General features: G+C 43.2%; 1 protein-coding gene across 1 annotated transcript in view; it reads left to right on the plus strand.

The window, feature by feature from the left end:
• The first annotated feature begins 1,410 nt into the window (after positions 1-1,410).
• The window catches only part of endou (endonuclease, polyU-specific), a 56,545-nt gene continuing 36,092 nt past the window's right edge, over positions 1,411-21,863 (plus strand). Inside the window, 5 exon segments of the mRNA XM_072592904.1 lie at positions 1,411-1,456; positions 11,009-11,128; positions 12,063-12,212; positions 15,917-16,076; positions 17,637-17,839. Coding sequence (XP_072449005.1) covers positions 1,411-1,456; positions 11,009-11,128; positions 12,063-12,212; positions 15,917-16,076; positions 17,637-17,839 — 679 coding nt within the window.

Genomic DNA, 21,863 nt, shown 5'->3' on the forward strand with positions numbered 1-21,863 from the left:
GGAGTGCTGCTCCTTCATCAGATGGTTGGACAAACACCTGATGAAGGAGCAGTGCTCAGAAAGCTAGTGCTTCCAATTAAACCTGTTGAACTATAGCCTAATATTGTGTGATTTTCAGCCTCTCCCTTTAGCTCAAATCCTTCAACCATGGCAAATTCCTTGCAAATCTTTTCTAAACCCTTTCAAGTTCCACAACATCTTTCTGATAGGAAGGTGATCAGAATTGCTCATAATATTCCAACAGTGGCTTAACCAATGTCCTGTACAGCCACAACATGACCTCCCAACTCCAGTACTCAGTACTCTGACCAATAAAGGCAAGCATACTAAACGCTTTCTTCACTATCCTATCTACCTGTGACTCCACTTTCAAGAAGCCATGAACCTGCACTCCAAATTTCAGGAACAGTCCCTAGGACCTTACCATTAAGTGTATAAGTTCTGCAAAGATTTGCTTTCCCAAAATGCAACACCTCACATTTATCTGAGTTAAACTCCATCTGCCACTTCTCAGCCCATTGGCCCATCTGATCAAGATCCTGTTGTAATCTAAGGTAACCTACTTCCCTGAAAATGTGTTGCTGGAAAAGCGCAGCAGGTCAGGCAGCATCCAAGGAGCAGGAGAATCGACGTTTCGGGCATGAGCCCTTCAGGAATGAGGAAAGTGTGCCAAGCAGGCTAAGATAAAAGGTAGGGAGGAGGGACTTAGGGGAGGGGTGTTGGAAATGCGATAGGTGGAAGGAGGTTAAGGTGAGGGTGATAGGCCGGAGTGGGGGTGGGGGCGGAGAGGACAGGAAGAAGATTGTAGGTTAGGAAGGTGCTGCTGAGTTCAAGGGTTGGGACTGAGACAAGGTGGGGGGAGGGGCAATGAGGAAACTGGAGAAATCTGAGTTTATCCCTTGTGGTTGGAGGGTTCCTAGGCGGAAGATGAGGCGCTCTTCCTCCAGCCGTCGTGTTGCTATGGTCTGGCGATGGAGAAGTCCAAGGACCTGCATGTCCTTGGTGGAGTGGGAGGGGGAGTTGAAGTTTGAGCCATGGGGTGGTTGGGTTGGTTGGTCCGGGTGTCCCAGAGGTGTTCTCTGAAACGTTCCGCAAGTAGGTGGCCTGTCTCCCCAATATAGAGGAGGCCACATCGTGTGCAGCGGATGCAGTAAATGATGTGTGTGGAGGTGCAGGTGAATTTGTGGCGGATATGGAAGGATCCCTTGGGTCCTTGGAGGGAAGTGAGGAGGGAGGTGTGGGCGCAAGTTTTGCATTTCTTGCAGTTGCAGGGGAAGGTGCCAGGAGTGGAGGTTGGGTTGGTGGGGACCTGACGAGGGAGTCACGGAGGGAGTGGTCTTTTCGGAACATTGATAGGGGAAGGGAGGGAAATATATCCTTGGTGGTGGGGTCCGTTTGGAGGTGGCAGAAATGACGACGGATGATACAGTGTATATGGAAGTTGGTGGGATGGTCGGTGAGGACCACTGGGGTTCTGTCCTGGTGGCGATTGGAGGGGCGGGGCTAAAGGGCGGAGGAGCGGGAAGTGGAGGAGATGCGTTGGGGAGCATTGTCGATCACGTCTGGGGGGAAATTGTGGTCTTTGAAGAAGGAGGGCATCTGGGTTGTACGGTATTGGAACTGGTCCTCCTGGGAGCAAGATGTGGCGGAGACAAAGGAATTGGGAATATAGGATGGCGTTTTTACAGGGGCCAGGGTGGGAGGAGGTGTAGTCTAGGTAGCTCTGGGAGTCGGTAGGTTTATAGTAAATGTCCGAGTTGATTCGGTCACCCGAGATAGAAATGGAGAGGTCTAGGAAGGGGAGGGAGGAGTCTGAGATGGTCAAGGTAAATTTGAGGTTGGGGTGGAAGGTATTGGTAAAGTGGATGAACTGTTCAACCTCCCCGTGGGAGCACAAGGCAGCACCGATACAGTCGATTCTCCTGCTCCTTGGATGCTGCCTGACCTGCTGCGCTTTTCCAGCAACACATTTTCAGCTCTGATCTCCAGCATCTGCAGTCCTCACTTTCTCCTAGAAGATTTTAACTTACTGCGAATCCTCTTGCAAGGATGCCTTCCTTGAAGAAGCTTTCTTCCTCCCTCTACAAGGATTTCAGTGAGTCCTTCTCTCACTGCACACCCCAGGTCATCTCCTCTGCCCAGAAGCTCTTCAGCCACGTTCTCAAACAGACTCGCTAACCTCCTTCCACCTATCGCATTTCCAACGCCGCTCCCCCAAGTCCCTCCTCCCTACCTTTTATCTTAGCTTGCTTGGCACACTTTCCTCATTCCTGAAGAAGGGCTCTTGCCCAAAACGCATCTTGTCCTGCTCCTTGGATGCTGCCTGACCTGCTGCGCTTTTCCAGCAACACATTTTCAGCTCTGATCTCCAGCATCTGCAGTCCTCACTTTCTCCTAGAAGATTTTAACCTTCTTCGCTGTCCACTACACCTCCAATTTTGGTGCCATCTGCAAACTTACTACTATACCTCTTATGCTCGCATTCAAATCATTTATGTAAATGATGAAAAGTAGAGGACCCAGCACCGATCCTTGTTGGCACTCCACTGGTCACAGGCCTCAAGTCTGAAAAACAACCCTCCATCACCACCCTCTGAGTTGTACCTTTGAGCCAGTTCCCTCTGTATTCCATGAGATCTAACCTTGCTAACCAGTCTCCCATGGGGAACCTTGTCGAACGCTTTACTGAAATCCATATAGATCACATCTGCCGCTCTGCCCTCATCAATCCTCTTTGTCACTTCCTCAAAAAACTCAACCAAGTTTGTGAGACATGATTTCCCACACACAAAGCCATGTTGACTATCCCTAATCAGTCCTTGCCTTTCCAAATACATGTACATCCTGTCCCTCAGGATTCCTTCCAACAATTTGCCCACCACCGATGTCAGGCTCACTGATTGAAAGTTCCCAGGTTGACCCCACCACCATTCTTAAATAGTGGCACCACGTTAGTGGCACCTCCAGTTTTCTAGCACCTCACCTGTGACTATCGATGATACAAATATCTCAGCAAGAGGCCCGGAAATCACTTCCCCAGCTTCCCACAGAGTTCTGGGGTACACCTGATCAGGTCTTGGGGATTTATCCACCTTTATGCATTTCAAGACATCCAGCACTTCCTCCTCTGTAATATGGACATTTTTCAGGATGTCACCATCTATGTCTTCCATGTCCTTTTCCACAGTAAATACTGATGCAAAATTATCGTTTAGTATCTCCCCCATTTTCTGCGGCTCCACACAAAGGCTACCTTGCTGATCTTTGAGGGGCCCTATTCATTCCCTAGATACCTTTTTGTCCTTAATGTGTTTGTAACATCCCTTTGGAATCTCCTTAATTCTATTTGCCAAAGCTAGCTCCTGTCCCCTTTTTGCCCTCCTGATTTTCCTATTAAGTATACTCCTATTGCCTTTATACTCTTCTAAGGATTCACTCGATCTATACCTGACATATGCTTCCTTCTTTTTCTTAACCAAACCCTCAAATTCTTTAGTCATCCAGCATTTCCTTTACCTACCAGCCTTTCCTTTCACTGTAACAGGAATATACTTTTTCTGGATTCTTGTTCTTTCATTTCTGAAGGCTTCCCATTTTCCAGCTGTCCCTTTACCTGCGAGCTTCTGCCTCCATTCAGCTTTTGAAAGTTATGGCCTAATAACATCAAAATTGGCATTTCTACAATTTAAAATTCAACTTTTAGATCTAGTCTTCTTTTACCATCACTATTTTAAATCTAATTGAATTATGGTCACTGGCCCCAAAGTGCTCCCCCACTGATACCTCAGCCACCTGCCCTGCCTTATTTCCCAAGAGTAGGTCAAGTTTTGTACCTACTCTAGTAGGTACATCCACATATTGAATCAGAAAATTTTCTTATATACACTTAACAAATTCCTCTCCATCTTATAACTGTACCTGCCACCACTAGTTCCTGGGTGGAATGATGGCTCAGTGGTTCGCGCTGCTGCCTCACAGCACCAAGGACCTGGCTTCAATTCCCACCTCAGTCTGAGTGGAGCTTACATGTTCTCCATGTGTCAATGTGGGTTTCCTGCAGGTGCTCTGGTTTCCTCTAACAATCCAAAGATGTGCAGGTTAGGTGAATTGGCCGTGTTAAATTGCCCATAGAGTTCAGGGGTACGTAGGTTAGGTGCATTAGTCAGCGGTAAAAGTAGGGGAATGGGTCTGGGTTACTGTTCAGAGGGTCAGTGTGGACTTGTTGGGCTTGATGGCCTGTTTCCATACTGTAGGGATTCTATGATTCCTCTGGCAGCTCGTTACATACACATACCACCCTCTGTGTGAAATAATTGCCCCTTAGGACCTGTTATATCTTTTCCCTCTCACTTTAAACCTATGGTGTCTAGTTTTGCACTCCCCTAGTCTGGGATATTCACCATATCAATGCCCATCATGCTTTTATAAACCTTTGTGAGCTCTCCCCTCAGCCTCCAATCCTCATGGGAAAATAGCCCTAGTCCATTTAGTGTGTCACTATTGGTTCAAACTCTCCAATCCCAGGGACATCCTTGTAAATCTTCTCTGCACTCTCAAGTTGAACAGTTCTTTCCTGTAGATAAGCAGGAGGCCAGAAGAACACAGCAAACCAGGCAACCTCAGGAGCTTCAGGTGATTTTTTTAATGTCAGATACGAAACAAAACACAACATTTGTTAGGTTTGTGGATTCTGCATTTGATGTAGAAGACGTAGAGGGCCTCTACAAGTTTGGGAAAGAGAGGCCTTGAGCTGGGGGATGAGGAGAGGGAATGGAGGTGCCGGTACACTGCATAGAGGGTTGAGTGGAGAATCTGGAGGGAGAATTGTTTGTAGAGGCTATTGTAAGTACGGAGCATCAAAGGTAGGTCTAAATTTTGTGGTTTAAGATGTACTTGTAGGCCGTGGAGATGGTTGCAAAGTCAGCAGCTCAAGAAGGTCACATGACTGTAGTTTGTTTCATGGTGTGGTCAAAGAGCTGAAGGGCTAAAGAGGTCACAGCAGTGTGGCAGTGAGTAAGGGATTCACTGGGTTGGCAGTGAGAAACAGACTCACTGAGTTAATCTCCACAAATAATTGTCCCTCCAGATTCTCCATTCAACCCTCTCTGCTATGTATCAGCACTTCCATTCTATCTCCTCATCTCTTCCCCATCTCAAGGCCTCTCTTTCCCAAACTTGTGGAGGACCTCAACTCTTATATATCCAACACAGAATCCACAAGCTCAACAAATGGTTTTTCTGTTTAATATTTGACATTAAAAAATTACCCGAAGAATGATTGTACGGAAAAATCGATTTCTCCACCTCCTGATGCTGCCTGGCTTGCTGTGTTCTTCCAGCCTCCTGCTTGTCTACTTTGGATCCCAGCATCTGTAGATTTTTGGTTTCTAACATCTTTCCTGTAGCAGAGAGACCAAAATTGAATGCAGTATTCCAAAAATGGCCTAGCCAATGTTCTGTACAGTTGCAACATGGCATCCCAACTCCTATACTCAAGCTACCGACCAGTAAAGGGCCGTGTACCAAATGCTTCCTTCATTATTCTGGGAGAAAGTGAAGTCTGCAGATGCTGGAGATCAGAGTTGAGAGTGTGGTGCTGGAAAAGCACAACAGGTCAGGCAGCATCCGAGGAGCAGGAGAATCGATGTTTCGAGCATAAGATCTTCATCAGGATGCTGCCTGACCAGCTGTGCATTTCCAGCATCATACTCTTAACCCTTCTTCATTATTCTGTCCATCTGCGATTCTACCTTCAAGGAGCTATGAACTTGCACCCCAAGGTCTCTTTCTCCGGCAACAGTCTCCAGGGCATGGAGGTTAATCTGATCTTAGAGTAGGATAGAAGGCCAGCACAATATCGAGGACCGAAGGCCTGTACTGTGCTGTACTGTTGTGTTCTATGACCGTACCATTAATTGCATAAGTTCTGTTCTGATTTGCCTTACCAAAATGCAACACCCTATATTTCTCTAATTCTGTGATTTCGTGTAGGCTCTAGGGAAGAAACAGTAAATTTAGATGCCATCATAGGAACAACATTCAGCCCCTGGAGCTTGTATACGGGTGGCACGGTGGCTCAGTGATTAGCACTGCTGCCTCACAGCACCAGGCTCCCAGGTTCGATTCCAGCCTTGGTTGACTGCCTGTGTGGAGTTTGCACATTCTCCCCGTGTCTGCCCGGGTTTCCGCTGGGTGCTCCAGTTTCCTCCCACAGTCCAAAGATGTGCAGGTCAGATGAATTGGCCATGCTAAATTGCCCATAGTGTTTGGAGCTTTAGTCAGAAGGAAATGGGTCTGGGTGGGTTTCTCTTCGGAGGGTCGGTGTGGACTTGTTGGGCTAAACGGCCTGTTTCCACACTATAGGTATTCTAATCTACTTCTAATCTATACCAGTCAATGAGATCATGGTTGACCTGTGGACTAGGAGAAAGTGAGAACTGCAGATGCTGGAGACCAGAGTTGAAAAATGTGGCACTGGAAAAACACACTAACTCTATATAGAGGTCATGTTGCAGCTGCACAGACATTGTTTAGGGCACTTTTTGGAATATGGCGTGCAGTTCTGGTCTCCCTCCTATCAGAACGATGGTGTGAAATTTGAAATGGGTCAGGAAAAATTTACAAGAATGCTGCCAGGGTTGGAGGATTCGAGCTACAATGAGGCTGAATAGGCTGGGGCTGTTTTCCCTGGAACGCCGGAGGGTGAGGGGTGATCTTAGAGAGGTTTATAAAATCATGGATAGGATAAAGAGACAAAGCCTCTTCCCTGGGGCGGGGAAGTCCAGAACTTGAGGGCATAGATTTAGGGTGAGATGGGAAAAATTTAGAAGGGACCTAAAGGATAACTTTTTAACACAGAGGGTGGTGCGCGTACAGAATGAACTGTCAGTAGAAATGATGGAGGATGGTCCAAGAACATTTAAAAGGCATCAGGATGAGTACATGAATTGTAAGCATTTAGAGGGATAGGGGCCAAGTGCTGGCAAAAGATGAGATTAGGTTAGGAATCTGGTTGGTGTGGATGAGTTGGACTGAAAGGTCTGTTTCTATGCTAAAACAAAAAAAGAACAAAGAAAATTACAGCACAGGAACAGGCCCTTCGGCCCTTCAAACCTGCACCGATCCAAATCCTCTATCTAAACCTGTCGCCTATTTTCTAAAGATCTGTCTAGATTCATTTAAATTATGCTATCATTCCTGCACCTAACACCTCTACTGACAATGCATTCCAGGCACTCTCTACCCTCTGCATAAAGAACTTTCCATGCATATCTCCCCTAAACTTCTCCCCTCTCACCTTGAACTCGTGACCTGCAGTAATTGAGTGCCCCACTCTAGGAAAATGCCTTTTGCTATCCTATCTATACCTCTTATGATTTTGTAGACCTCAGTCAGGTCTAATGAAAATAATTGTAATCTCCTCAAAGTCTCTTCATAGCTAGTGCCCTCCATACCTAGCAACATCCTAGTGTACCTCCTCTGCACCCTCTCCAAAACATCCACATCCTTCTGGTAATGCAGCAACCACAACTATGCGCAATTTTCCAAATGTGGCCGAACCAAAGTTTTATACGACTGTAACATGACCTGCCAACTCTTGTACTCAATACCCTGCCCAATGAAGGAAAGCATGCCTTATGCCTTCTTGACCATCTATTAACCTGTGTGTCCCCCTTCAGGGAATAGTGGACCTGAACACCCAGATCTCTCTGTGCAGCAAATTTCCCCAAGACTTATCAATTTTCACTCTTGAATTGGATCTTCCAAAATGCATCACCTTGCATTTGCCCGGATTGAACTCCATCTGCCATTTCTCCACCCAACTCTCCAATCTATCTATATTCTGCTGCATTGTCTGACAGTCCCCTTCACTATCTGCTACTCCACCAATCTTAGTGTCATCTGCAAACTTGCTAATCAGACCACCTCTATCTTCCTCTAAATCATTTATGTATATCACAAATAACAGTGATCCCAGCAGTTCTCCATTTTGAGAAACTCCCTTCCACTACTACTCTCTGTATCTTGTTGTCCAGCTAGTTCTTCATCCATCTAGTTAGTACACCCTGGACCCCATGTGACTTCACTCTCTCTATCTGCCTACCATGGGGAACCTTATCAAATGCTTAACTGAAGTTCCTGCATATGACATGTGCAGCCCCTCCCTCATCAACCAACATTGTCACTTACTCAAATAATTCTCTTAATTTCGTAAGACATCACCTTTCCTGCACAAAACAATGTTTCCTTTCACTGATAAGCCCATTTTCTTCCAAACGGGAATAGATCCTATCCCTCAGTATCTTCTCCAGCAGCTTCCCTACCACTAACGTCAGGCTTACCAGTCATACCTGGATTAGCCCTGCCACCCTTCTTAACCAAGGGGACAAAATTAACAATTCTCCAGTCCTCTGGGACCTCACCCGTGTTTAAGGATGCTACAAAGATATGCTGTGCATCTCTATGACCTGCATTCATCTGATATCTCTGAATACCAATGCTTAACAAAATCTATCTATCTCAGATTTAAAATTATCAAATGATCCAGTTTCCACTGCCATTTGTGAAACAGAGTTTCAAACATCCACCATGCTTTCATATAATCATAAAATCCCTACAGTCTGGAAACAGGCCATTAGGCCCAACAAGTCCACACTGACCCTCCAAAGAGCTCAGACCCATTTCCCTACCATACGATTTCCCTGACTAATGCACCTAGCCTAAATATCCATGAACATCGTAGGAGATTTAGCATGGCCAAGTCACCTAAACTGCACAGCTTTGGACTGGGGTAGGAAACCACAACACCCAGAGGAAACCCACGCAGTCACAGGGCAAATGTGCGAACTCCACAAAGACCTGAGGGTGGAATCAAACCCAAGTCCCTGGCGCTGTGAGGCAGCAGTACTAACCACTGAGCCACCATGCCACTTTGTTACTCATTCCAATTATTACTCATAGAATCCCTACAGTTTTAATGCAGGCCATTTGGCCTATCAAGTCAACACCGACCCACTGAAGAGCATCCCACCCAGATCCACCCCCTTGCCCTATCCTTGTAACCTTGCATTTTCCCTGGCTAATCTACCTGGCCTGAATATCATTGGATACCATGGACAATTTGACATGGCCAATCGACCTAACCTCCACATTTTTGGACTTTGGTAGGAAACCCACACAGAAGAATGTGCAAATTCCAAACAGACAGTTGCCCTAGGCTGGAATTGAAGTCCCTGGTGCTATGAGGCAGCAGTACTGACTACTGAGCTACCGTGCTGTTAACATCTTGAAGACTTGGATCAGGTCGCTCTTAACTTCTAACTTCTAGAGAAAATGTGCCTGCTTGCACAATCTCTCCTCATAACTTAACCCTTGAAGTCCAGGTATCAGTTTTTTAAACCTATGTTGTATAACCTCCAAGACCAATAAATCCTCCTTGAGGTGTAGTTTCCAGATCTGCTCAAAGTACCCCAAGTGGGGTCCAGCCATTGTTTTTTCATGACTGCACATAATTCCTGCATCCTTATACTCCAGTACTATGAAAACATACAAGCCAATGTTCCAATAGTTTTCTTGACTATTTTCTGCACATGTTCATGCCATTTTAAAGATCTATCTATCTGAACTACCTAGTCTCTGAATATCCACTGTATTTAACTTCATATTATCTTAAAAATACCCTGATCCCATTTTGGGTCCAAAATGGATAACCTCACACTTACTTACTATCTGCCACAATTGTGTCCATTCATTTCAGCTATCATTATACTTTTAAATTTGCTGCCATCATCTGTACTGTCTAGAATACCATTAACTTTGCTTAAGAAAGATGTCATTAAACTTACAAAGGTGTTACTAAGTTTCCAAGGATTGAGCTATCGGAGAGGCTGGATGTGCTGTGACTTTTTTCCCTGCAGAATGAAGGGTGACCTTTTAGAAGCTTATAAAATCATGAGGGATGTAGATAATGTGAATAGCCAAGGTTTATTTCCCCAGGGTAGGCGAGTCCAAAACTGCAGATCTCGTGTTTAAGGTAAGAGGAGAAATATTCAAAAGGGAGCTGAGGGGCATTTTTTTCACAGTGGTGTGAGCTGACAGAAGAAGTGGTAGAGGCAGGTGGAATTGCAATATTTGAAAGATGTTTGGACAGGTACATGAATTAGGAAGGTTTAGAGGACTATGGGCTAAATGCAGAAAAATGGGACTAGTTCAGTCTAGGAAAGCTGGTTGGCATGGATGAGTTGAGCTGAGACATTATTTTGCATGCTGTATAACTCTATGACTTATTGCTGATTCCAGTTTTTTCTATATCATTATGATTGTGTATTTATGAAAGGTTACTGCTTCAAACCAGTTACGATTAATTTTGTCATAGATTTAACTGATTTTGAATTAACAATGAATAAAAATGACTGAGCGAGATTGGGGCATACAAAATAGTCAATATTTTTGGGAACTCCATCCATTTCATTCAACATCCCATGCACCAATGCATATACATATTGGCAATAGTGTGTAATATCTACAAGAGGCACTATAGCAACTCACCAAGGGCCCTTCAACAGTGCCTTCCAAACTTGTGGCTTCTACCATCAAGAACAAGGATAGCAGAGCACCATGGGAACATCACGTCTGCAAATTCCCCTCCATGCAACACACCATTCTTGCTAGGAAATATATCACTGTTCCTTCACTGTTACTCAGTCAAACTTCCTCACGACACCATATGGATAACAGATCAAAGTGGCAACTCACCACCAGCACCTTCTCAAGGCAACTGGGAATGGACAATAAAAGCTCATGACATGCACATCTTATAAGCAAAAGATTACAACCAAAATAGTATGTTCCTGGTTCTCCTGTATATATACTGATCTTCTTAGTGTCCCTGCCCAATTCTCATGTCCTCCCAACCTCCCCAGCACTCCTTCCCCTCTTCATTTCAACCCGAAGACCAGACATACAAGGCAGATTTAGTCATTCCATTAATTTCTACGCTTGTTCACAGGAAACAAGGATTCATGTGTTGATCGCTGCGGGGATCATGTAAACCATAATTATAACTGTCAATGCAATAGCGCATGTGTGCGCCATGGAGACTGTTGCACCGATTACAACTTGTGTAATGGTAAGTAAGGAACTAATGACATTCGAAAAGCTAACAGGATGTTCAGCTTCTCAAGTACAAAAACAGTAAAGAGCAACAGTGATGACACTTCTCTCCCTGGTCACTATCTCAGGCTGAATTTGACTTAGTAATTTCCTATTTGATCCTGAGCTAAATTCCTGACTTCAGTCTCTCTATTAATAAGACCACAAAAAATTTACTCTCTCTCTCTCTGGATTTGTTTCTGTCTTGCTTTCTTTCTTTCTACTCCCATGCTAGTAAATTTGCTATTCACTGTCTCTCTGACTGCATTCACGCTCCCTCTCATTGTCCTGCTGTTCCAGTCTCTATCTTTCTAGGTATTCTACACTGATTGCATTAGCAGACTTCTTTTTAATCTTGGTGTCTCTCTCATCCATGCCTTATCAGAGGCACTATCTTTCTTTTGGACATGGAACAGTACAGCACAGGAACAAATCCTTCAGCCCACCAGTCTGGGCTCCCTTTCACTCTTGCTATTTCTCCCATTCTCCTCACTATTTCTTCCTTTCTCTCTCTCTCTCTCTCTCTGGTTGAATTTTTAAAGTCTGCTTTCTCTAACATTGTTTATCTTCCAGATCTGTTTGGTTCCCAAGAAGAGTTATTGGACTTTAAACAATAACTCTGTTTCTCTCTCCAGAGATGCTGCCAAGTATGCTGAGTTACTTCTGCACTTTCTGTTTGTAATTTTCTCTCCCTATTGTGACCTCTTTAACCAGGTGTTTTCTCACGTTCTAACATCCCTGTATCCGTATGATGTTTAAAATCTGTCTAATTGCACTTATATTAAGTACCTGCAAATGTTTGCAGTGTTAATATACTTCTATCTTGAGCAGTCAGTCTACCAAATGTGAGAAAGTTTACAAGTCTGCAGAGGTCATGACTCAACTGAACCTGCTGTTTTTACTTACTGCAGTGGGGTTGTCATGCAGGGGAAGGTGCAGTGAAGCTTATAATCCCAACAACCCCTGTCACTGCAATACCAAGTGCAGCCACTATCACAATTGCTGCCAGGACTACTCTTCTCAGTGTGGGGGTAAGAGTGAACTGTACTAATTGTGTTCGCGTATCTTTTTTCCTCTCCCTCTCTCTCTCTCTCTCGATCTCTTTCTCACTCTGTCTCTCCCTACCTGACCCCTCCCTCCCCCCACATCTGTCTGTTTCCCTCAAACTTCCCTCTGTCTCTTTCCCAAAACTCTGAAGCATTGTGAACTGTGAAGTATATAGAACCTCAAAAAGATAGGTTGGTGGAATAGCAGACAAGTGGCAGATGCGGTACAATGCAGAGAAGTGTGAAATGATTCATTTAGGTTGGAACAATGCAGAGAGACAATACAATGTAAAGGGTACAATTCTAAAGGGGTCATAGAAGTGGGATCTAGGTGTACATGTGCATAATTCCTTGAAGGTGCAGGATAACCCTGAGCTTCATTAAGAAGATTTTCACTAACACTTGATTCCCTAATTGATTAAGAATCTGTCTTTCCCAGGCATAAATATACACAAGGACCCTATTCCCACAACTTTCTGAGGCAAGGAGTTCCAAAGACTCTTAAGCCTCCAAGAAAAAAACTCCGCATCTCAGTTTTAAATTCATGCCCCTTTTATTTTGAGATTATGCCCTCTGATCCAAGATTCTCCCCTGAAGGGAAAACAGCATTTACCCTGTCAAGTGCCTTAAGAATCCTAAAAGTTTCAACAAAATCACCTTTCATTCTTCTAAATTCCAACGATTATGACCCCGATCTGCTTAGCATTTGCTCCTAAGATAATCCTTCCATACCAGGAATCATCATGGTGAACCATAAATGAAATATCTTTTCTTGAATAAATAGACCAAAACTGCACTGTGAAGCAGCAGGGCTAACCACTGAGCCACCGTGCTGCTGCTGGTAATGCTATTGAATGCTAAAGAGAGAGGGTTAAGACTCTCTACTGTTTGAGATGGTAATTCCTTGCCGTTTGTGTGGTGTGAAAGTTACTTGCCATTTTCCAGCTCAAGCCTGGATATTTTCTGGGTCTTCTTGTGTTTTAACACAATAGTATTGAGGATTTTGCAGTCATTAATGAGCATCCCACTTCTGATATTATGATGGACAGAAAGTCATTGATGAAGTAGCTGACAATGGTTGGGCCTCAGACACTACCCTGTGCTACTCCAGCAGAGGTGTCCCGAAACTGAGATGACTAACTTCCAACAACCTAAACCATCTTCCTTTGTGCCAGCTCTGACTCCAGCCAATGGGGAGTTTTCTCCCAATTTTTACTGACTGCAGTTCTGCTCGAACTCCTTGATGCTGTACTCAATCGAGTGTGGACTTGATGTCAAGGGAAGTCACTCTCATCTCACCTCACCTCTAAAATTTAGCTCCTTTTTCTATGTTTGGACCAAGGCTCTATGAGTGGCCCAGGTAGATCCCAAGTTGAGCATCAGCGAGTAGGTTATTGCTGAAAGTAGGACTGTTCTTTGTCTACTTCTGTCACTTTACTGATGATCAATAGTAGATTGGTGGAACAATAATTAATTGGTTTCTTTGTGCATTCTGCATACAGGATATATGTGGTACTGGAACAGGTTTGCTAGGGGCATAGCATGTTCTGGACTACAGGTCTTCAGTACGATAGCCAGAAAATTGTCGAGGCAATTAGCCATTATCAACTTGGGAATTACTCAAATTGGCTGAAGACTGGCATCTGGAATCATTCACTCGACACATTTGGCTGAAGACTTTTGCGAATGCCTTTGCACTAATATGCTAGGCTCCCCCTTTGTTGACAATAGGGATGTTTGTGGAGTCTCCTCTTCCAGTGAGTTGTTCAATTGCGCACCTTCATTCACAACTAGCTGTTCAGAGCTTAGATGTGATCAATTGGTTGCACAACTCCTTAGCTCTGATGATCAGTTGCTCTTTGTGTTATTTATCATCCCCTGATGGAGATAGTAGAGTGGAAGTTATACTAGGCTGTGGGGTTGTAGATTATGTTGGAGTACAGTTTGGCTGCTGTTGATGGTCCACCATACTTCGTGGATGCTGGATCTGTTCAATGTCTATTCCATTTAGCACAATAAAAGTACCACACAGCATGATGGTATTTCTCAATGTGTGGTGGGGCAGCAAGAGTGTGTGCGGCGGTAGTACATGGGAGTCAACAGGAGGTTTCCTTGCTCATTTTTTATTAGACCTGATTAGACTTCTAACTCCAGATTTTTATTGATGCACCATGATGAGATTCAAACTCACACCCCCTGGGTCTCCCACAGACCTGACTTATTAGTCCTGCAACAATGCCACTAGGCCATCATTTCCCCCTTTATTCTTCTTACCAAAGTGCATAACCTCACATTTTCATGTATTTTATTCCATTTACCAGATTTTTGTCCACTCATCCAAACCTGTCTATGTCCCCCTCTTCATACTCTGTGTTATCCTCACCTCTTCCCTTCCTACTAATTTTTATAACATTCGCAACCTTGGCTATAATATGTTCATTTTTCATAAATAATTGTGGTCCCTGTGGCTTCATTAGCTGAATGACAAAGATCCCCCACCCACATCCAAACTCTTTGTCTTCTGTCAGTTAGCCAGTCCTCTAATCGTGCCAATATATTACTCATCGGATCACAAATAAGCGTGAGAGTGGCAAAGGCATAGAATGTATTCTGGGTAGGAACTGCACTGTCATGGCCAAGAGTGGTAGAGATGGTTTTTCTAAACATATTATACATTTCTCAGTCTATTGTTAAGACTTGATTGTAATTTTGATCATTTTTCCAATGAGTGAAGTTTGGCTAACTGGTCTGTAGCCTTTATTTTCCATCTCTCTCCTTTCTTGAAAATACATGAATTCCTCTATGGTGGGACCATTCCTGAACTTAAGGAATATTGTGAACTTGCAGCTCGGATCTAGACAATAGGGATTTATTGGATTTTAGACCCTTAAATTTCTTCAGTACGTTTTGACTCAAATGAATTATCATAATTTTCAAACTCTTTTTACCTTTTTATTGCCTTTTGTTTCATTGTGCAACTTTTGTTTTCCACTGTGAAGAAAGACGCAAAATGTCTTATGTCTTTGGTGATTTCTTTATTTCCAGTGATAATTTCTCATGTCTCTGTTCCAACTAATTAATTTCTTTTATGCAACTTCTTATGTTTTTGTAAATATTCTTACAATTTGGTTTTATATTTTTGGCTACTTTATCCTCATGACTTTTATTTTTCCCTTTTCATCAGATGATTGCCCCCATTCCCCCAGTGCTCTGTAATGTCTGCAACTTGGACTGTAGCCTTGCAACTCTGAATCAAAGTTGCACAATCTTCAGTCACTTATTGCAATTATGGTTGTTTGGGACTGCAATGCATCCCACAGATTTTGAAATACTGTAGTCACAGCACAGCAGTATTAGCCTAGGTTAAATAGTTTATAACTTACATAGATAAAATAGTAGAATGTCTCATTATCCTGGCCTGGAAGCAAAGGAATGAGACTTGTCATATTTGGAGGCAAGAAAAGGTAGTTAAAAAGAGCATCTCTTCTCGATCTGTTTTGAATTCTCACATGAACCAAATTTCTGACTTTGCATTTGATCTCCATGTCACAGAGGTTGCATCTCCACACATGCCCCCTTCCTGTTTGAGTCTCACTCAATCTCTATTGCCACACATTTTTGGTTTTCTCTAGTTTATTCCCTCTTTTCTTCATACTGACTGGGTTTGCAAATCATGAAGAATTCCTGGCGTTGCTGATGTAAATTTTGTTAACTTGCAGGAAGTGAAGTCGGTTTTACCAATGAGGAAATTCTCGTAGTTTCTGAGCAGATTTATTCTCTGGACACCAACAAAGCAACAAAGAATGAGATACATCTTAATCTTCAACACTCTGTTTCCAATTCGCAAACTGGGACTAAGATTGATTATGCCCAACAGCGGTAGGTGCATTTGAGCAACTTGAGATCATCCAATAATCTGTATCTAGTTTTATTACCCATCATAGAACATAGAGCAATGCAGCACAGGTACAGGCTCTGTGATCTATCAGTTCTGTGCTGACCTTGTCGCCATTCTAAACTGATTCCATCTGTCTGCCTGCCTTTCCATAACCCTCTTTTCCCCACTGGTTCACATGCCCCCTGTGTATGTTGATTAAATTGATTCCTTGGCAATGTCTCAAATTTAAATTTCTCATTCCATCTTTTCACATCTTATTTCAGTTATGGGCCAGACCAAAGCCCCTCAAATATATTAAGAAAATAGCCCAGACCCTAACTTTTTCTTATTTTAAAGGTGAGTGTAAGGCAGTTGCAATTTAACTGGTTAGAATACCCAACATTAAGCAAAACACACTTTATTCATGCACTATAGTTAAAACACAATCAAAGAAAGAAGAAATTGGAATAACTTAACTCTAATTGGATAACTTAACAGAATAATAAGACATGCGGTGAGCTCTGTTACAAACAGGGTCATATATGCATACAGATGCAAGATAAGGCTACAATAATCAATGACTATTGGTATTGGAGTCATATAGCATGGAATCAGTTACTTCGTTCCAACTTGTCCATACCAACTAGGTTTCCCAAATTAAACTAATCCCATTTACCTCCATTTTGTTCACATTCCTCTAAACCTTTCATATTTGTATACCTAAGTAAATATGTTTTAAATGTTGTAACTCTACCTGCATTGAAAGTGTAGTGCTGGAAAAGCACAGCAGGTCAGGCAGCATCCGAGGAGCAGGAGAATCGATGTTTCGGGCATAAGCCCTTCATCAGCAATAAGCCCGAAATGTCAATTCTCCTCCTCCTCGGATGCTGCCTGACTTGCTGTGCTTTTCCAGGACTACACTCTCGACTCTGAGCTCCAGCATCTGCAGTCCTCACTTTCTCACAGTCTACCTGCATCTACCACTTCCTCTGGCAGTTCATTCCACATACAGTTTACAAGAAAGAGAACACTGATGAAATACCAGTCATGGTGGAAAGGTAGAGGGAATAAATAGAGTTAAAATTGATCAGCCTTATGGTGTAGGCTGTGGTGGAATAAGTAAGTCACCTGGTAGAGATAATGCATCCCAGATTCTAAAGGAAGATGGAGTGGAGATTGTCTAGTGACATTACCCTCCCCATGAGAAAACGCCCCATTAAAAAATCAGTCGAGACATGAGAGAGAAAAATAAATCATGTAGTGTGTGTTTGGAAGCTGGGATGTGCTGCCAGAGAGTGGGATGAAGGCAGAGTCGACAAAGCCTTTTGAAAGAGAATGAGCAGGGCTACAGGGAGAAATTGGAGGAATGCCACTGGGTGAATTTATCCCTCACAGACCTACCAGAGACAATGTGGATCAAATGGCCTCCTTCTGTGATACAGGACTCTGCAAGGGATAAGCATACTGCTGCATAATAAAGCATCCAATACAGAAAAATAATAAGACCATCTAATACAGCACACAGCAAATTCTTACAAACGCATTCCGAATTTCACATTTAGGCTTTTTGCTTATGTGAATGAAGAGGCTCTGTTCTCAAGGCCAACTTTTGCTAAATTCATCGCACTATTAAACAATTACAACCGAATGACTGGCATCGCAGAGAAGTTCACAGTGGAGCAGCTGGCAGAACAAGACATGTTCATCACAGAGATTATGAAGAGTTCCATCATGAACAAGCTGTACCAGGTCTTCCGGTCAAAGAGTAAGTGCTGAATCTTATCTTTTTTGGCTAAGTGCAAGCTTTAATGCTTTATCTCCATGAGGCCAAGTGAGGTATCTTGCTCATGTACCATTAATTACCTTTCCCATACATATGACTTCCCACGTGTCCAGTTCTAGCCCCATCTTACCACATGCCATTCCCAGAATAGTTCATAACCTGATGAAAGACCAGATCTTTTGCATCCACAGTTATTTCTAAAAACCCAATGTTTAGTCGATAAGCACTGTCACTCCAGAGCTGCCCTGCACAGTTCCTGACATTTGACTTGGATGTGACAGACAGGGGGATATCAGGGTCCTGTTGTGCAAGCAGGAAGACATCTAGGATAGACAGTGGCATCAGATCCCGTTGGTCTGGACTGAGGTTACCACCCAGCTCAGTGCCATCTCTGGAGGAATGCCCAGCATTATGAGAAGAAGATCAATAGCCTGCTCCAACTCCCTCAATCACTCGATGTTTGCAACTTGTACCCATCTCCCATTAAGATTCATGGTCTTCTGTTCTACCTGTTACCTGCAATATCAGGGGCTAATTTCGGTAGTGTAGTGGAGGTCTCGTTCACCTAATATACAAAACGTGCCCATATCAAATCCTTGTTCTCGACAGAAGTCTTTTTGTTCAAGAAGAGGAGTAGAGACAGCCCTGGAAATTATAGACCTGTCAACCTTGTGGATAAAGTGTTGGAAAGGGTTATAAGAGATAGGATTTATTATCATCTAGAGAGGAATAAGTTGATTAGGGATTGTCAACATGGTTTTGTAAAGGGTAGGTCTTGCCTCACAAATGTTATTGAGTTCTTTGAGAAGGTGTCCAAACAGATGGATGAAGGTAAAGCAGTTGATGTGGTGTATATGGATTTCAGTAAGGTGTTTGTTAAGTTTCCCCACAGTGGGCTATTGAACAAAATACAGAGGCATAGGATTGAGAGTGATTTAGCGGTTTGGATCAGAAATTGGCGAGCTGAAAGAAGACAGAGGGTGGTGGTTGATGGGAAATGTTCATCCTGGAGTTTAGTTATTAGTGGGGTCCCGCAAGGATTTGTTTCAGGTCCAGTGTTGTTTGTCATTTATATAAATGACCTGGATGAGGGCATAGAAGGATGGGTAAGTAAATTTGTAGATGACACTAAGGATGGTAGAGTTGTGGATAGTGACAAAGAATGTTGTAGATTACAGAGGGACATAGATAAGCTGTCGAGCTGGGCTGAGAGGTGGCAGATGGAAGTTAATGTGGAAAAGTGTGAGATGATTTGTTTTGGAAGGAGTAACAGGAATGCAGAGTACTGGGTTAATGGTAAGATTCTTGGTAGTGTAGATGAGCAGAGAGATCTCGGTGTCCACATACATAGATCCTTGAAACTTGCCACCCAGGTTGATAGGGTTGTTAAGAAGGCATACGGTGTGTTAGGTTTTATTGGTAGAGGGATTTTCAGAACCACAAGATCATGCTGCAGCTGTACAAAACTCTGGTGCATCCACACTTGGAGCATCATGTACAGTTCTGGTCACCATATTATAGGAAGGATTTGGAAACTTTGGAAAGGGTTCAGAGGACATTTAGATTAGATTAGATTAGATTACTTACACTGTGGAAACAGGCCCTTCAGCCCAACAAGTCCACACCGACCGCTGAAGCACAACCCACCCAGACCCATTCCCCTACATTTATCCCTTCACCTAACACTACTGGGATTTACTGGGATATTGCCTGATATGGAGGGAAGATTTTACGAGGTAAGGCTGAGGGACTTGCGGCTGATTTCGTTAGAGGGAAGACGACTTAATTAAGACATATAAGATAATCAGAGGGTTCGATAGGTTGGACAGTGAGAGCCTTTTTCCTTGGCTGGTGATGATTAACATGGGGGGACATAGCTTTAAATTGATAAATATAAGGCATGTGTCAGAGAGTAGTAGGGGTATGGAACACACTACCCACAACAGTAGTATATTCACCAATTTTAAGGACATTTAAATGGTCATTGGATAGACTTATGAACACGAATGGAATAGTGCAGGTGAGCTGGGCTTCAGATTGTTTCCGCAAGTCGGCACAATATCAAGAACAGAAGGACCTCTACTGCGCTGTAATGTTCTATGTTCTATCTTTCTTTACTCACTCTCATTAACACCACATGCACTCTTCAATGTCTACTTTCTCACTCACTCACTCACTCAGGACACCTCCTTACCTTCTCCAAAAGTCATAAACTGTGCCAACAATTTTCATCTCCATTAATGTCTGTGTCTTTCATTTGAGGATGAAAGCAGTGCACAATAGGGCAGAAAATATCCAGACAGGTAGCCTGATATTAGGCTCCTCACCAGACTGACTGCCTTAAAATGGCTGACTGACTGTGTCCAAGGCCCTGGTCTGATATTGGAGGCTGCTCTGAACTTATTGTGCCAGTACTCCCTCTTGACTTGTGTGAGTTCTGCTGACAACATGATAAGCTTCCTAGCTTTGTGTCTGTGCTAAATAACAAGGCAAGACAGAAATAATAAAAACCTGATAATTCTGGCTGAGGAAACAAAGCTCAAAAAAGCAAGGCAATGCGTGAGGCAGAGATACTATGAGCATCTTGGTAGGCTCAGAGTGGGTGAGTACTAAGACAGCAAGTAAACTGCAGGTACAGGTCTGGCTCATGAGCTGGGTATCCATTAGGGCTGAAGGTACAGCATTGAATTGCAGGAAAATACTCTATAGGATTGGTGATGTGTCATAAGAATTCTGAAAGGCTAACACATCAGATGTCATTATTGGTGGGTGGATTTCCTCACAATCAGTAATGAGCTAAGTTGCCAGGTACCTGATCTGACTTCCATGTCAAGAATTCTCAATGTTTAGCTTGTTTTGGCATGTTTAGCTATAAGATGTGGGAACAGAAGTAATCGCATTGACTCAATTCTACTTTCATGTTTTCCCTCATAACACCTTGTTCCCTCGCTGATTAAAAATCCGGCTATTTTAGCCTTGAATATACGTAACAACCCAACCTCAATAGCCCTTTGTGATAAACAGTTCCACAGATTCACTGTCACAGAGAAGAATTTCCTCCCCATCTCTGTCTTAATTGTGCGACCCTCCCCACCAATTCTGAGATTATGTACTCTGGTCCTAGACTCTGCCATGGTGGGAAACAACCTCTCTAAAATCTGTAAAGTCTCCTAAAAATCTGTTTGTTTCAATAAGGTTGGCTCTCATTCTTTTAAGTCCCAATGAATATAGGCCACACCTACTCAACCACTCCTCATCAGACAGTCCCTCTATATTCTGAATTAGCCTCATGAATCTTCCATGGACTGCCTCCAAAACCATTTTAATTTTCTTTAGATAAGGGGACCCAAAACTGTTCACAGTATTCCAACTGTGATCAAACTAGTGCCTTGCACAGTTTTAGCAGAGACTCCATTTCTTAATACTCCATTCCCTTTGAGATAAAGGCTGACATTCTATTTGATTTCCCTATTACCCACTGAACTTGGATGCTAGTTTTTTTGTAATTCATGCAGAATAACTCCCAAATCCCTGTGTTCTGGTGCTTTCTGCAGTCTTTCTCCATTTAAATAATCTTCACCTTCTTCCTGTTCTTCCTGCCAAACTGCATAGCTTCATGTTTCCCTGCATCTTATTCTATTTGCCAAGTTTTTGCTCACTAACTTCACCTTTGGTAAGGGAGGAAGCTGAATATTAATGATAAGAGTTGTGGTGTTAATAAGGAGTTTAACAAGCTATTACTCCTTTTAATTAGCAACTTGCCACCATTTAGTGAGAAACTCATCTCACCCCTCATCCCTCATGAGATGCATCAAAGATGCTCCTAATGTTCACCGGATTTCTCTCCCAATTCTTCCACAAATCTCACCATAGCCCACATCATTCAGGGCACAATGCAATCCTGCCCTAAGTGTGCTCTGCAGGCTTCTGTTCTTGAACTGTTGCTCTGTCCGCATTTCACTATCCATAATATGCCTTATGAAACAGACAGGTTAAATTTAACATA

The sequence above is a fragment of the Chiloscyllium punctatum genome, chromosome 23, assembly GCF_047496795.1.
Source record: "Chiloscyllium punctatum isolate Juve2018m chromosome 23, sChiPun1.3, whole genome shotgun sequence".
NCBI lineage: Eukaryota > Metazoa > Chordata > Chondrichthyes > Orectolobiformes > Hemiscylliidae > Chiloscyllium > Chiloscyllium punctatum.